General features: G+C 50.5%; 2 protein-coding genes across 4 annotated transcripts; one reads left to right on the forward strand and one right to left on the reverse strand.

Annotated features, from left to right (window-relative positions):
* The first annotated feature begins 1,025 nt into the window (after positions 1-1,025).
* On the forward strand, positions 1,026-5,940 carry LOC120642735 (U4/U6 small nuclear ribonucleoprotein Prp31 homolog). 3 transcript variants are annotated; one of them, XM_039919306.1, is made up of 10 exons: positions 1,026-1,218; positions 1,282-1,478; positions 2,200-2,287; positions 2,403-2,465; positions 2,576-2,713; positions 3,068-3,960; positions 4,054-4,124; positions 4,211-4,313; positions 5,072-5,147; positions 5,561-5,891. In XM_039919306.1, the coding sequence occupies exons 3-10, from the start codon at positions 2,285-2,287 to the stop codon at positions 5,669-5,671; spliced, it is 1,458 nt and encodes a 485-aa protein (XP_039775240.1). In that variant the 5' UTR covers positions 1,026-1,218; positions 1,282-1,478; positions 2,200-2,284; the 3' UTR covers positions 5,672-5,891. The 3 variants fall into 3 exon arrangements, with proteins under 3 accessions (XP_039775240.1, XP_039775241.1, XP_039775239.1); XM_039919307.1 differs by having other exon boundaries at positions 1,065-1,218; positions 1,322-1,478; XM_039919305.1 differs by lacking the exon at positions 1,282-1,478 and having other exon boundaries at positions 1,070-1,218; positions 5,561-5,940.
* A 6,269-nt stretch (positions 5,941-12,209) lies between these two features.
* On the reverse strand, positions 12,210-14,242 carry LOC120640273. The gene is made up of 2 exons (XM_039916126.1): positions 12,896-14,242; positions 12,210-12,529 (listed from the first exon to the last, which is right to left on the reverse strand). Exons 1-2 carry the CDS (start codon positions 14,235-14,237, stop codon positions 12,210-12,212), a joined length of 1,662 nt encoding a protein of 553 aa, XP_039772060.1. The 5' UTR covers positions 14,238-14,242.
* Between the last annotated feature and the right edge of the window lie 130 nt (positions 14,243-14,372).

A 14,372-nucleotide genomic window follows, 5' to 3' on the forward strand; every position in this document is an offset into this window, starting at 1 on the left:
CACTATTATCACGGCGCACGGAGAACTTCCCGGGCCACCGACGGCACCTGAATATTCTAGGGCCCGGCCAGCTCCGCGCTGCCCTCGTCGATCGGACCCATCATGACGCGACGCGACGCCGTGTGTCTACGTGCCACCGGCCACCGATAATCCGGTGTGGATCGCGCGCGCGGAGCGGCCGAACTGCCACGGCAGCGCGGGCAGCAGCTGCTCCTGCCCCCTCCCACTCGGCGACCGTCCGCGGCCACAAGTTTTTCTAGTCGTTCTGCGGGGGCGCACGTCTCGTTCCGCTCACGAGCGCGGCGCGGAGGGCGACCCGGCAGGCGGCGGCAACTCCTGGACGAGAGGAGAGCGCGCCTGGAAATTAGTTCGGTATCCGTTTCTCTTGGCGGGAGGACACGGATTCCCTCCTCCGGGCTCGTGGCGGGCGCGGCCGGCGACGTCGCGGTCTCGTCTCGGCTTGTTTCGACGGGAGGGCGGGGGCGGGTGCGGGTGCTGGGATGAAGGATTTGTTCGGCGTCGTGATCGCGATGGACGCCCGACTTGCGGGCGGGCGGACGAACGGATTGAGCCTTCTTGTCCCATCCGTGAATGGACACCGAGGATCGACATCGCTGCGCGAGCAACGCAGGATGATGGCATGACACAGGCGTCTCTTCGGGGATTTCGTTTGTCTAACGCAACAAATATAGTAAATAATAATGCTCATGAGCCACGGGTTGCTGATTCAGTCGTTCCGAATCGAAACACCGCGTGGTTTCGTCAAAAAAAAAAACAATCAATTTTTCAACAAAAATTATTCAGTGGGATAATTTTATTCTGTTATTAAAAAATTATTAACCTAAAGATAATTTTTGTTTGAGTACAGACCTAAAGATAAATAAAACACTCCCCTACTACAAATTTATTAGCCCGGCCTTCGTGAGCTCTGCCTGGGCTTTTCAAGGCCTGGCTGGAACTGGAAGGCTGGCCCAGCCCAGCATGCGGACGGGCCTGGGCTCTGATTTCCGCCGACATCCAAGTTTCGTGGTCTTTATTTATTGTTCTTTCCACTCCTCGCAATTTTTTTTTTCTTCTGTGCGCCGCCCATCGTTCCCGACGCCGACGCCAACCCTCCCTCGCCGCCGGCGACGGGAGTCGCCCTTCCGTCGAGCCCCTACTCTCGCGCCTGGGCCCAGGGGTGGAGGGAAAATCCGTGACTGGCTTCCTCTGCTGTTGGTGAGTAAACCCTAGCTTGCTTTGCTTGGCTGTGTTATTCTATTGAGTTTGTCCCGTGGCAAGGTCGAAGTGAACCTGTTCGCATCGAACCCAATCCGCCCAGCCTCTTCCTCGCTCACTTGCCGCCCGCGAGCTCGCTGGCGCCCAAGCCTCGTCGGAGCACCTGGAGCCGATCAAGCTCTCCCGCGCCGCCCCCGCGACCAGGACGTCGGAGCAGCCGGAGGCGTCCAAGGTCGCCTGCCGCCTGCGCCGCTGTTCCCGTAAGTTCTCGAGCCGCCGCCGCCGTCTCCGCGCAGCGCCTCTGCTCCATCTCTCTCTCGCAGTGCTCCGATGGGATCAGGGAGAGAGGAGAGGGATTGCGGCCTTACCCGGGAGGGACCTCGCTGGGAATCATGGAAGCCGTCCACGCTGTTCTAGTCGCCCTTGCTCGTGGAACCGAGATTTGGGGCTCGATCTGGGCACTGGGTACCCAAACTGGCATACAATTGACCCTAGGTCCCTAGCGAGGAAAGTGAGGAGAGAGAGGAGCACATTCTAACAATGAAGTGCTAGGGTATCCGTGGTAACCAAATTCTGAAATGTCTCCAACCCATCAAGTTGCCCATTTGTTTGCTGTGCGGTACCTTAATGATCTAATCAATCCGTCCATGATTCTTCGATTAGGTTCCTATCAATGAGCAAGTTCGTTCTCAGTAGATATGATAGGATTGGATTCCCAAAGTCTCTTTGCTGTTTAAGTTTTGCAGTTCAGCTTAAACCTGATGCCCCACGTTTACTCTTCTTCTGTACGTCCTCAGTTTTATTTTTAATTTGCTCTTTTGCTGTAGTTTGAAGTTTGGAGTAAATTGCTATATATTAGAATTCACCTGCAATTTTTGATTTGTTGCCTTCATATTAGCCCTTGTTCATTCCACAGTACTACTTTAGTAGCATTGTACCTCATTACAATACCTGACACTCTAACCTACTTTTGCAAATTAGGCTGAGATGCTCCGATTCAATTAATAAAGAAGGGCGAAAGACTACGCTAGCTCTTGCTGCTGCTGGAACAACTTACCCCAGGATCATGGTCAGTTCATTTCATCTCCTGTTGAGTATCTTCTGCAATATTCAGGCTTTTTTAATTACAAACTTCAATTTCATTGTTATTCATTTTATTTATCTCATATGATGCCACTTCACAGGCGAGCCTTGCTGATTCTTTTCTAGCGGATCTTGATGAACTGTCAGACAATGAAGGCTATCCTGTGAGTTGATTTCTATTTCTCTCGAAGATGAATTGATCTCTGTTTCATGTAACCGAATTTTCAATTGCGTTTTTTTGGAGGTTTTGCTGACCTGTTGTAAATTTTTTCAGGAAGAAGACAATGCTGAGGCAGCTGGTATGGAGGATGATGGTGATGATGATATGCCTGACCTTGAGTCCCTTAATTACGATGATCTGGATAGTGTCTCAAAGTTGCAGAAGACACAACGCTATAATGACATAATGCAAGTACGTAAAAATTGTCCCCAATTTCTCGAGCATGCCTTTCACTTTTATATATACCTTGCTTGTGATTTATTTTCATTTCAAACATATATACTGCATTAATGTGGTTCAATGAGAAATGGACAATATATTAGGTTGCAAAATTTTTTGCACCAGAGCATTGTTTACAACTTGTTTAACATGTATCTTGTCCAAGCATTCACGCGTGTGCCTGGAGTGTTGATAAATAGCTTTGATAATGGTGCAATGGTTTGTACAAAAAATATATGATCCTACAATGTCTGAGTATGTATGTGGCAGAAGTCTTATTATCCCACTGTGTGATACTAGACATCTTCGTTGTTTTTTTTTTTGTAGAAAGTTGAAGATGCACTTCAGAAAGGCACTGACTTCTCCAATCAAGGTTCCATCCTGGAGGAGGATCCAGAGTACCAGCTTATCGTTGATTGCAATGCTTTATCAGTAGATATTGAGAATGAGATCATCATAATCCATAATTTCATACGTGACAAGTATAGGTTGAAGTTTCCTGAACTGGAATCCCTCGTTCATCATCCGATCGATTATGCCCGTGTTGTCAAAAAGATTGGAAATGAGATGGATTTAACACTTGTAGATCTGGAAGGGCTTTTACCTTCTGCAATTATAATGGTTGTCTCCGTGACAGCATCAACAACAAGTGGGAAACCTCTTTCTGAGGAAAATTTGGAAAAAACCATTGATGCTTGTGACAGAGCCCTTACGCTCGATGCTGCAAAAAAGAAAGTGCTTGATTTTGTAGAGAGCAGAATGGGTTATATTGCACCAAACCTTTCTGCCATTGTTGGCAGTGCGGTTGCCTCAAAACTGATGGGTACTGCTGGTGGTCTGGGAGCACTTGCAAAAATGCCTGCTTGTAATGTTCAGTTACTTGGTGCAAAGAGGAAAAATCTTGCTGGATTTTCTACTGCCACATCTCAATTTCGAGTTGGCTATCTTGAACAAACCGAGGTATTTCAGAGCACACCTCCAGCTCTGAGGACTAGGGCTTGCAGACTTATTGCTGCGAAGTCAACTCTAGCAGCAAGGATTGATTCAATTAGAGGTGATCCAACTGGAAAAGCTGGACGGAACTTATTAGAAGAAATTCGTAAGAAGATTGAGAAGTGGCAAGAACCGCCTCCAGCAAAGCTTCCAAAGCCACTTCCTGTTCCGGACTCTGAACCTAAAAAGAAGAGAGGGGGTCGTCGGCTTCGTAAAATGAAAGAAAGGTAAACTGTTCTAAGCTTCCATGTGGAAATAGCGTTCACACTTTTAAATTTGATCAAGTGTTTCTTTCTCATATATGAAACTTGATTGTGCAGGTATGCGCAAACTGATATGATGAAGCTTGCAAACCGGATGCAATTTGGGATTCCAGAGGAGAGCTCATTAGGTCAGTTAGCATTTAGCCATTTACACAATGTAGTTTATGTCATTTATCGTATAGTTTCAGCATTCCTTACACTGGAGGAGTATCAGGTGATGGCTTGGGGGAAGGTTATGGCATGCTCGGACAGGCAGGAAGTGGCAAGCTGCGTGTGTCAGCTGGACAAAGCAAACTTGCTGCTAAAGTGGCCAAGAAGTATGTTACCTTTGTTCTTTACCGATTATGGTATTTTGCACCCATTTGTGTTTTTTTTAATTTATAGTATTATATTATAGTAAAAAAACACGATACTATTCTACAACAACTAAATGAGATGGTGTATCTAATGCAAAAATGTTCTTTCCGGGAGAAAATTTGGAAAAACACTGGATTTTGGTATCCTCCTTTGTAAGATATGAAGGCGCATGAGGTGCCTTGCTGCTGTATTTTCATAAAAGAATTTGCATAAACGCCCATAGTAAGAAGTATAACTTTTGTAGATTTCTACTTGTTATAGTTTTCTTTCTGATTCACAAAGCTTTCTTGATAATTCAATGCATCGCCACATCCCATCCCATCCTCATTGTCAAGTGGTTTTTTACACAAATCCAACTCAAGTTAGACACTGCATGCATTCTGTGTAACAAGCATAATTCCAGTAGCCTAGTAGGGACTACTCCCTCTGTTTGAACTGACAAGGTGTGCGTTTTGTTAGGACAAGCCTTTACCAATTGTTCTATTAGTAATTTTTGTGATGTCATTATATTCATATTAAAAAAACGCTTTTTAATTATAATTTTGTATCACATGAATGAAGAGCTTTTATCGATCAAAGGCTTGTCGAAACGACATGAATTTGCCTTGTAAAAAAACAGAGGGAGTATTATCATGTACTCTCTCATACATGTGTTACTTTACTGCACAATATCCTGTGCTGCAACCTCACTTGATTATATATTGCCTTCTGATATCAGATTCAAGGAGAAGAGCTATGGTAGCAGCGGTGCAACTTCAGGATTGACATCTAGTTTGGCATTTACACCAGTTCAGGTGAGAATCCTGTTTCTTGAGTTGTGCTGCGGATCTGTTTTGACTCGCATATGTTTTGGGACACCGAAAAGGGTAATGAAACAATTTTCGTGTTCCATCTTCAGTTTGTTGAAGCCTGTAATGAACCCTTCATCGTTTAGTTATGTAATTAGTTCTACGCTATGCTAACCTTACATGTTTGATGCCCCCCTTGTCTCTTCAAGATCAGTCGCTGTGTAGTTTAGTAGGCTTCATTTTGATATATCATGTACCATGATTGTGTTAGAGCACCTTGTACAGATGTTTATTGCTTGGCCACACTAGGGATGCATTTAACTTCTTACAGATTTGGGAGCTAGCTTTTTTTTTTTAATCTTGAAGATTAAGTACATGAAATCTCCCTGTCGTCTGATGTTTATTTTCCCATTGTGCAGGGAATAGAGTTGTCAAATCCACAGGCCCAAGGGAACCCGCTTGGAGGTGGAACTCAAAGTACCTACTTTTCTGAGACTGGCAGATTTTCGAAGATCAGGAGGACCCAATAGAAGCTGATTTCCCCGTTGCAACCATCTCATCTCATCTCATCTCATCTCATCAGCACTGAAGTTGTTGAAATTCTTGGGATGCATTGTTGAAAATCCAAAGATCCAGCATGTGAATGTTCCCAGTCTTGTTTTTTTTAACTGAAGCAAATTCCAGAGATTTTATGAAACACGGTTCTGTTTTGCTTCAGGCACCTTTTCAATCCGGGATGTTTGCCAACCACTAACCTGTTCAGCCTATTGCAAGTTGAGTTGGAGCTACGTGTCGTACATAGTCCCTGTAAATCCCATACTACAAGATCGAACGATGATTTTATCTCACAGTTTGTACTGTACACTCGATAGGATAACTGTGGAGCATCTGTTAGGTCGATACGATGCTCTTGCACCTTCGAATTAACGTAGGTAATTTGTCAGCTAGAAACGGATCTATATAGCAAATTTGAAGCAGAAATTTGAATTGTAGCTGGCTGGCAGTCACTCGTACGAAGGAAACAAACGACGTGCGATAATAATTTGAAACAGGACCACAAATTATTTTAGCTGGAAGGGGAAATGAGCGACCCTCTCTCTCGCTCCTCCGGCTGTCGCAGCCTCCCTACCCGCGCCTCTTCTCCCCACACCCTCCTCTCCTCCCTCTCCCTTGCCACTTCGAGCCCTGCTTTAAGTCGCTCGGCGCCATGGTGCCGCTCCCGTGCTCTGCGCAGAAGCGCCGTCAAAGCCGGCATGCGCGCGCCTCTCCCCAACTGACCAAGAGCGCTCGTCCGTGCCCCCGGACTGCGCTCCTCACCGACACCCGTGGCAGTAGCGGCCCCCCACTGCCCCGGCATGCGGCGGCGCCATGGACGCCCGCTCCTCCACTAGGTGTGGCTTTCTGTGACCTGGTTCTTCAACACTTTTACGACCTCGCCGTTCCTGCGTCCCGAAGTGCTCCGGCGTGCGCGGCCAGCACCTTCTGGATCAGGACCGCGTCAGGATCCGCTGCTGCCTCGCCCGTCCAGGTGCGGAACACTCTAAACTTCTGCTTCTCTGTTCCACACTTTCGTTTCGGCGTGACTCTCCTTGGGCGCGATGTTTTCTCCTCCCAAGCTGCAAATCAAAACCTGGCAGCTTTCATTGTCACCCGCGGCCGCTGCTCGGTCGGTTCAACCTCCCTCCTCCTCTACCCCACTCTCGCCTCCGCCATGGCCGCCGGTGAGCGTGCGCCTCTGCCGGATTTGAAGCAGGAGGGTGACGTCAGCTCAAAAATTCAAATCTCCCCTTTTTCGGGATGGGCTGCCCCCACCCAGCCCAGCTTTGAGCAAGCTGTGCCCGCGGGCCCGGACCCCCCGCAACCCCCTGCGGGGCTCCGTCTTCAATCCTCTGATCCTCCCAACCACCAGACTGTGCACACGCCGCTCGCCATTGATGCGGCCTCCCGCCCCCCACGATATCCTGGAACCTCAATCCCCCTCTGACTCCCCCCACTACCAGATGTCTGGCGGCCAGGGGTCTCCAGCTGGGCTTTCAACTGTCAGGGGAGTTGAGTCACTTCGCGCGCCGAACGGCTGTCAAACTCCCTAGGCCATGATCACCGCGCCGCTCGTCAACGCCTCCACTCAGACATCCCATCCGGGGACTGCGCGGCCAGGAGCCGGTTTCAGTACCTTTGCTCAATGAAGGCACGTTGCAACTTTCCCTCCATCTCCAGCGTCCATTTTCAATCCAACGCCTCCATCCTTTCCCAAGCAGAAGGGCCCAGCGGTCAGGGAGCATTCCTCGCATTCATCTTCTTCCTCGCTCCAACAAGTAGGCACGATACTCTTCCCCAATCTGCGCGTGCTGAGTTAAAAAAAAAGCGCTTGCTCGCGTGCTGCGGACCCCAGCCCCGGCAGGAAAACGAGGTGTTCCTCGCGGACTGCCGTGGTGCTCGCACAGCCCCTTGCCGCCATCCGCCCTGAATCTGGCGAGCTCCAGCCATCGTCCTTCCAGTTTCATAGCCGATTCGCTAATAATTCAGGGTGTTGTGCCCGATAGCATTCACGCTGCACACCACACTGTACTACCTCATGCCCTCATCTGATCCGACATCGAGGAGGCGCTCCTCACGGAGTACCTGGATCGGCTCGTGGACGAAATGGTGGATGCCATTTGCCTCGATAGCTTAGCTGCTTGCTGGAGCGACGCAAGGAACGGGAGGAACGGTGTATAGGGTCAAGCGCAGCTTAGCTGCTTGCCGGATGGCTTCTAGCTGCTTGCTGGAGCGACGCGAGGAAGAAGATGAATGCCAGGAATGCTCCCTGACCATTGGGCCCTTTTGCTGGGAAAGGATGGAGGCGTTGGATTGAAAATGGATGCTGGAGATGGAGGAAAAGTTGCAACGTGTCTTCATTGAGCAAAGGTATTGAATCCGGCTCTGCGCGGCCATACCTTGAGGCGCTCCTCTCTGCCGCGCCCGCGCCTGCAAAAATAGCTGTTGCCTGCAAGCTGCGCCGTGCCCACTCCTTGCCTGCTTTTCACAACCAGTGCTTCTGATGCCTTGCATCCGATCACCACGTCGATGCTTGCCGCGACCCAGTCAGGTGCCGGGAATGCCTCCGCTACGGCCATCGGAGCGCAACGTGCTCTTTGGCGGGCAATGTTTAAAATCTCCGGCTAAGCCCTTTAGCTGCCAGGTCTTGTAACAGCTAAGAACAGCTATAGCTGGCTATAGCTGCAGCTAAGCCACTTAGCGGTTTTAGAAAAATTAAACATGATTAGTCTCATACATGTATACATTTTAGCAGGAGTTAAAGATCATGCAACCAAAGCTTTCTGCTGCTCCGAGGTTTGCTTGCTGCTGCTCCGCTGCTCTACTGCTAGCTGCTCCGCACGCCACTGGCCCTGCTGCTCTGCAAGTCGCCACATCTCACCACCTCTAATCTAGTACTCTGCTCCCACACGCCGTCACATTTAGTGGCTAAATCAAAGCTCATTTAGTGGCTAAAGCCAGCTAAATGCAGCTATTAGCGGCCGCGAAATCGTAGCGCTAAATGGTGAATCTCCTAGCGTCGAGCCGCCCTAGCAGCTATCTCCGACTATAGCGGAAGCTATAGCCAGAGATTTAAAACTTTGTTGGCGGGTCGGACACCCACCCGGAGTCCGAGGGTCGGGGCGGCTCGACGCTTCGACCCGCTGTTCAGCTCTGGCCGCGGATCGAACACCTGTGCGCGGTCACCACGCCCCAGAGGCGGCAACTCCACACCTACTCTGTTAGGCACGTGCCGTGTGCTCGGTACGACGTTTGTTGCTGGCCCCATGTTCGCGCTCGCGCGCACCCTCTCACTTTCAGGCGTCCCTAACGTGGTGGTCCCTCCCGACTCCGACGGGACCGCCGACACCTCCTCCCCCACCGACTCCACGCTTCCTGCCAGGCGATGTCGACGGGATCATTGAAGCCCGTCGGGCTTCACTCGCCATCCCGTCGCTGAGTGAGCTTCCTGATGAGGAGGAGCACGAGGTGTCACTCCGCCTCGCCGCCAAGGTGCATACCTGTGATCTCCTGACGCCGGTGCGGCCGCCTACACCCCAGCCTCCTTCACCTCTTGTTGAGGTCCTGGAGGAGGTGCAGTGCTCCTCGGGGGTCTCCACCCTGGGGGACCTGGTGCTGGAAGAAGAACACGAGGTCAGCGCTCGGCGGCGTTGCGCGCGACGCAAACGCGCCCAGGACAGCGCCGCGAAGACCCGGCGCCACAGTCTTCGCCTGGCGGCCAAAGAGGATCCCTCCAAGGCCACGCGCGTCCAGGCGGCCCAGCTCGACCTCGCTCGGGCTTCTGCACGCATGAAGGAAGCCCTGGCGTGCTCTGGCGTTCTGGAGCGCCCCGCCCCTTCCAAGATCAACACCTGCAAGCTCCGTCTGCTGGGGCGTGTCTGCGGGCTCCCGAACCTGTCGGAGCTCGATGGTGACGCGCTTGGTGCGGCTTGATGCCGAGCCACCACCTGTTCTCGTGTTGGCCGTGCTCCACTAGGGGGCCGATGTGTGTTGCGCGGCACGAACCTGTTCTTCGTGCGCGCGCTGCCCGGCTTGTGGTTGCTCCTGGGCTTGTTTCGTCTGTTGTAGCTTCTTCTCGGTTGTGGTTGTTGTCCCGGCGCTGCAGCTGCCGGCGTACTGTGTTTGTTGCTTCTTTGTGGTTGAGATCCCGGTCTAGAGGCGGCCGGTGTAATTTGTAGGCACTCATGTGTTGTTCCGTGACTTTGTTAAGTTTGTTCTGTGAGTATCTCCCTCTGGTGCCCTTCTGTGTTCACCATGAGTAAGTCCTTGTCCTTTTTCTCTTGGAATGTTCGTGGCTTGGGGCAATCGTGCCGCTGCGATGATGTTCTTGCGGAGTTGATCTCCTCGCGCCCCTCTGTGGCTGCAATCCAGGAGACCAAACTTTCTTGCCTGTCCCCGTTGAAACGACGCACGTTCCTCCCTGCGCGCCTCAAGAATTGCGTAACACTTGACGCTGTGGGCTCTACTGGTGGTGTTCTTACTGCTTGGGATGCATCCATTTGCTCTGTTGATTCTGTAACTAAACTCTCTTACACTCTCACTACAAGCTTCGCTGTGCTGGCTGATGGATCAACCTTTACCTTCTCCAATGTCTATGCACCCACCCTGCATGAGGACAAGCCATCGTTCTTGGCCAAGCTTGCCTCTCTTGCTGATTTGATCTCAGGACCTTGGATGATTTTTGGCGACTTCAACCTCACAAGGAGTCCTGCTGACAAAAACACTGGTTCCTTCAACTTGTCTGATGCTACTCGCTTCAATGATCTCATCAGCTCCATCGCCCTGGTCGAGATCCCTCTTGTGGATCGGGCATACACATGGAGCAACCGTCGGGACAATCCTACTCTAGTGCGCTTGGACAGATGCTTCGTCAATCTTGATTGGGACGCTTGTTTCCCAAACACTGCTCTTCTTCCCTGACCCGCTTTGCTTCGGATCATGTTCCACTCCTAGCCAGCGCTTGCACCACAGTGTGGCATTTCGACCTCCAGAATCTTTACCCCAATTTGGATCTCTCCTCGGCTCCTCTTTCTGAACCTTTCACACTGACTGAAATCACTCACGCCCTTTTTGCTATGGAACACTCGTTCAAGCCCCGGGCCTGAGGGATTCGGTCCTTCCTTTTACAGAAAGTTTTGGCCTTCTCTTTGTCATGAAGTGCAACAACTCTTTAATAGTTTCTTTGATGGGTCTTTGGACATGGATGGTCTGAATCGAGCTCTGTTGGTCCTCATCCCAAAAAAAGGAGTCCGTACTGCTGACGGCTTTCGCCCCATCTCTCTGCAAAATTGTCCCATGAAGCTCTTCTCCAAGGTGATGGTCAACCGGCTAAAACCCTTTATCCCTCTCATCGTGGATGCTGACCAAACCGGTTTTGTTCATGGGAGAAGCATCGCATAAGCTGCTGCTCCAAGAGGAAAGTGCCCACTGCAATTCTGAAGTTAGATTTCAAGAAAGCCTTTGATTCTGTCGAATGGTCCAGCTTGGACAAAATCCTCTGTGCGCGTGGATTCGACGAAAGATGGAGGCTGTGGGTGTCAAACATCCTTTCCAGTGGCAAAACCTCTGTGCTGCTGAAGCTTTAGAAATGAGCTTTTGCAGCACGTCTGCAACTATGATGAACAAGTAGGGTGAGAGGGGGTCACCTTGACGGAGACCACGGCGGCAGGTGATCCAGCGACCGGGAACGACACTCTTATTCTCACTAGGACTAGGGGAGACGTTGGCTCTATGCAAACACTGAAACAAATCTTGGAGAACTTTTCTCTGGCAACCGGTCTTTCCATAAACTTTCACAAGTCCACATTTGTCCCGATGAATGTGCCTCCAGATGTTGCTTCTGCCATGGCAAATGTGCTTGGTTGCACACTGTCATCCTTCCCTCAAACCTATCTTGGTCTCCCTCTCTCACCCAAAAAACTTCGTCCTGCTGACTACCAACCTCTTCTTGACTCCTTCGATAGATTCTTAGCCGGGTGGAAGGCGCGACTGCTTAGTTATGGTGGCCGGATCGTTCCGGTCAATGCCGTCCTTGGGAGCCTCCCCATATACTACATGTCCTCCATTCTCCTACCGAAAAGTGTGTGTGAGATTCTTGACGCCAAACGCCGAGCGTTCCTCTGGACTGGTGAGGACACGTGCTCCGGTGCTAACTGCCTTATCGCTTGGGACCGCGTATGTCAGGCGCGCGAATGTGGAGGTCTTGGCATCAAGAGTTTGGCTGACATGAATCACTGCATGCTTATGAAGTTCGTCCACAAGTTACATGAGCCCGATGAGCTTCCTTGGAAGTCATGGTTTCTGTCCCATGCCGGGCCATGTCTCACGGGCACTCCCGGTTCGTATCTCTGCTCGATTGTGAAGGAGGAACTCCCACGCTATCGTGGCCTTACCTCTGTCCTGCTTGGTGATGGTGCTCGCACATCATTTTGGTTCGACAATTGGATCCTGAACTCGCCACTCTCTGAAACCTTTCCCGTTCTATTCTCCCACTGCGTTCAGAAAGATGTCGCTGTTCGAACAGTCATGACTTCAGGCCTCCGATCCTCTCTGCACCCCCGCCTCACGCGTGCGGCCGAGGATGAATTTCTGATCCTCTCTGACTGTCTTGCATAGATCACTCTCCAGGACAAGCCTGATGTTCGCACTCTCATGACACTTAAAAGGAGTCCCTTTACCACCGGTGAAGCTTACTCGGTACTTCAGGGCCCAACCATACCGGCGGATGTTTCGCAGATTTGGGATATCAAACTGCCAACCAAGATTAAGTTCTTTGCGTGGCTCCTCTTCCATGGCCGTCTCAACACCCGTGCTCATCTCTACCACCGGAATATCAGAACCTTGGATGACTCCTGGTGTGAGCAATGTCCTGGGGTGCTGGAAACAGATGCACACATCTTTTGTGACTGCAGTGCTGCTAGGGGTGTCTGGGACCAGCTGCAGATCTATTTCCACGGTGATGTCTTCAGACGACCTTGGGAACTTGTCTTGTCTCAAGATCTTCCGAAAGGAGTGCAAGTTGATATGCTTCTCCTAATTCTCTGGCACGTTTGGAAGGCGCGTAATGCACTGATTTTCGACCAACAAGCCAACTCTCCGATTGCTGTTCTCAGGAAAGTGCTGCATGATGTCGATGCTTGGAGCTGCCGCGGCTGCCGGTATAGGAAGCTTCGCTCTGAAGTTCGTGCTTGGCGTGAGTGGATGGCGGGCTGTCTTACCTAGTTTCTCTCTTTGCTTCTCTATATTATCTGCACTCCTATCAAGAAACAAACGCTTATAACACTCTTTCTTCTCCTTAATAGCCCTCTGGACGTCCTCGTTCCACCACCACGTGTCTTTAGTTTTGCACCCACCCCCTCTGGTCATCCCAAAAACTTCCGAAGCTACCTTCCGAATGCAGGTCGCCATCTTCTCCCACATGTAGTTTGCGTCACCCTCTTCATTCCAAGAGCCCTCCACAATAACTCTTCCCTTGAATACCTCGGCCATCTCCCTTTTTAGCTTCCACCACTTCGTTCTTGTGATCTTGGCTTGTTTAGACCTACGGGCACGCATCTGAAAACGAAAGTCGGCCACCAGCAGCTTATGTTGGGAAACTACACACTCTCCGGGTACCACCTTACAATCGAAGCATGCTCGTTTATCCTCTTTTCTTGTGAGGATAAAGTTGATCTGACTATTGTGTTGGCCACTACTGAAGGTCACTAAGTGGGACTCTCTCTTTTGAAAGAAAGTGTTGGCTAACATTAGGTCAAAAGCTACAGCAAAGTCTAAGACTTCCTCCCCATCCGGATTTCTGCTACCAAAACCAAAACCCTCATGTGCCGTCTCGAACCCTGTGTTTATGGTTCCTACATGACCATTAAGATCTCCTCCTATAAAAAGCTCCTCCCTAATAGGTACAGCTCTAACTATGTCATCTAAGTCATCCAAGAACTGTCTCTTAGCACTCTCATCGTGTCCTACTTGGGGGGCATAAGCACTAATAACGTTCAGGACTAAGTCACCAACAACGAGCTTGACTAAGATGATCCTATCTCCTCGCCTTCTGACATCCACCACATCATCCTTGAGGCTCTTATCAATCAAAACTCCCACTCCATTCCTATTTGCAGTCGTTCCTGTGTACCAATGCTTGAAGCCAGTATCCTCTAACTCCTTCGCATTCTGGCCCTTCCATTTAGTCTCCTGAACGCATATAATATTTACACACCTCCTAATCGCTGAATCAACTAACTCTCTTAACCTACCCGTAAGGGACCCTACGTTCCAACTAACTAGACGAATCCTAGTTGGCTCGACTAGCTTCCTTGCCCTTCGCACCCGCCGAGTCAGATGCGAAGACCCTTGCTCACTTTTCACTACACCCGGGCGCCGATGTAGCGCGCCACTGAGGAAGCAACGACCCGATCCTTGCTCACTTGACACCGTATCCAGATCAAGACACGGTGCGCCACGAGGGTGACGACCCGGCCCTTGTTCACTTAACACCATATCCGGGTTCCGATATGGCACGTTGCTAAGAGGGTTATGCCCCAACGGTTTTCTCTTGGGTTTCATCTCCATAAGAGTAGCAAGGTTTTTACGTTGGCTCGCCAAGCTTTAACACAACCCTCCTCCTTTACCCGGGCTTGGAACCGGCCATACAAAGGGAACATTTTAAGAACCGGAACCAGTCCACTTATGATACAAAGG

The sequence above is a fragment of the Panicum virgatum genome, chromosome 7K (assembly GCF_016808335.1).
Source record: "Panicum virgatum strain AP13 chromosome 7K, P.virgatum_v5, whole genome shotgun sequence".
In the NCBI taxonomy this organism is placed as follows: Eukaryota; Viridiplantae; Streptophyta; class Magnoliopsida; order Poales; family Poaceae; genus Panicum; species Panicum virgatum.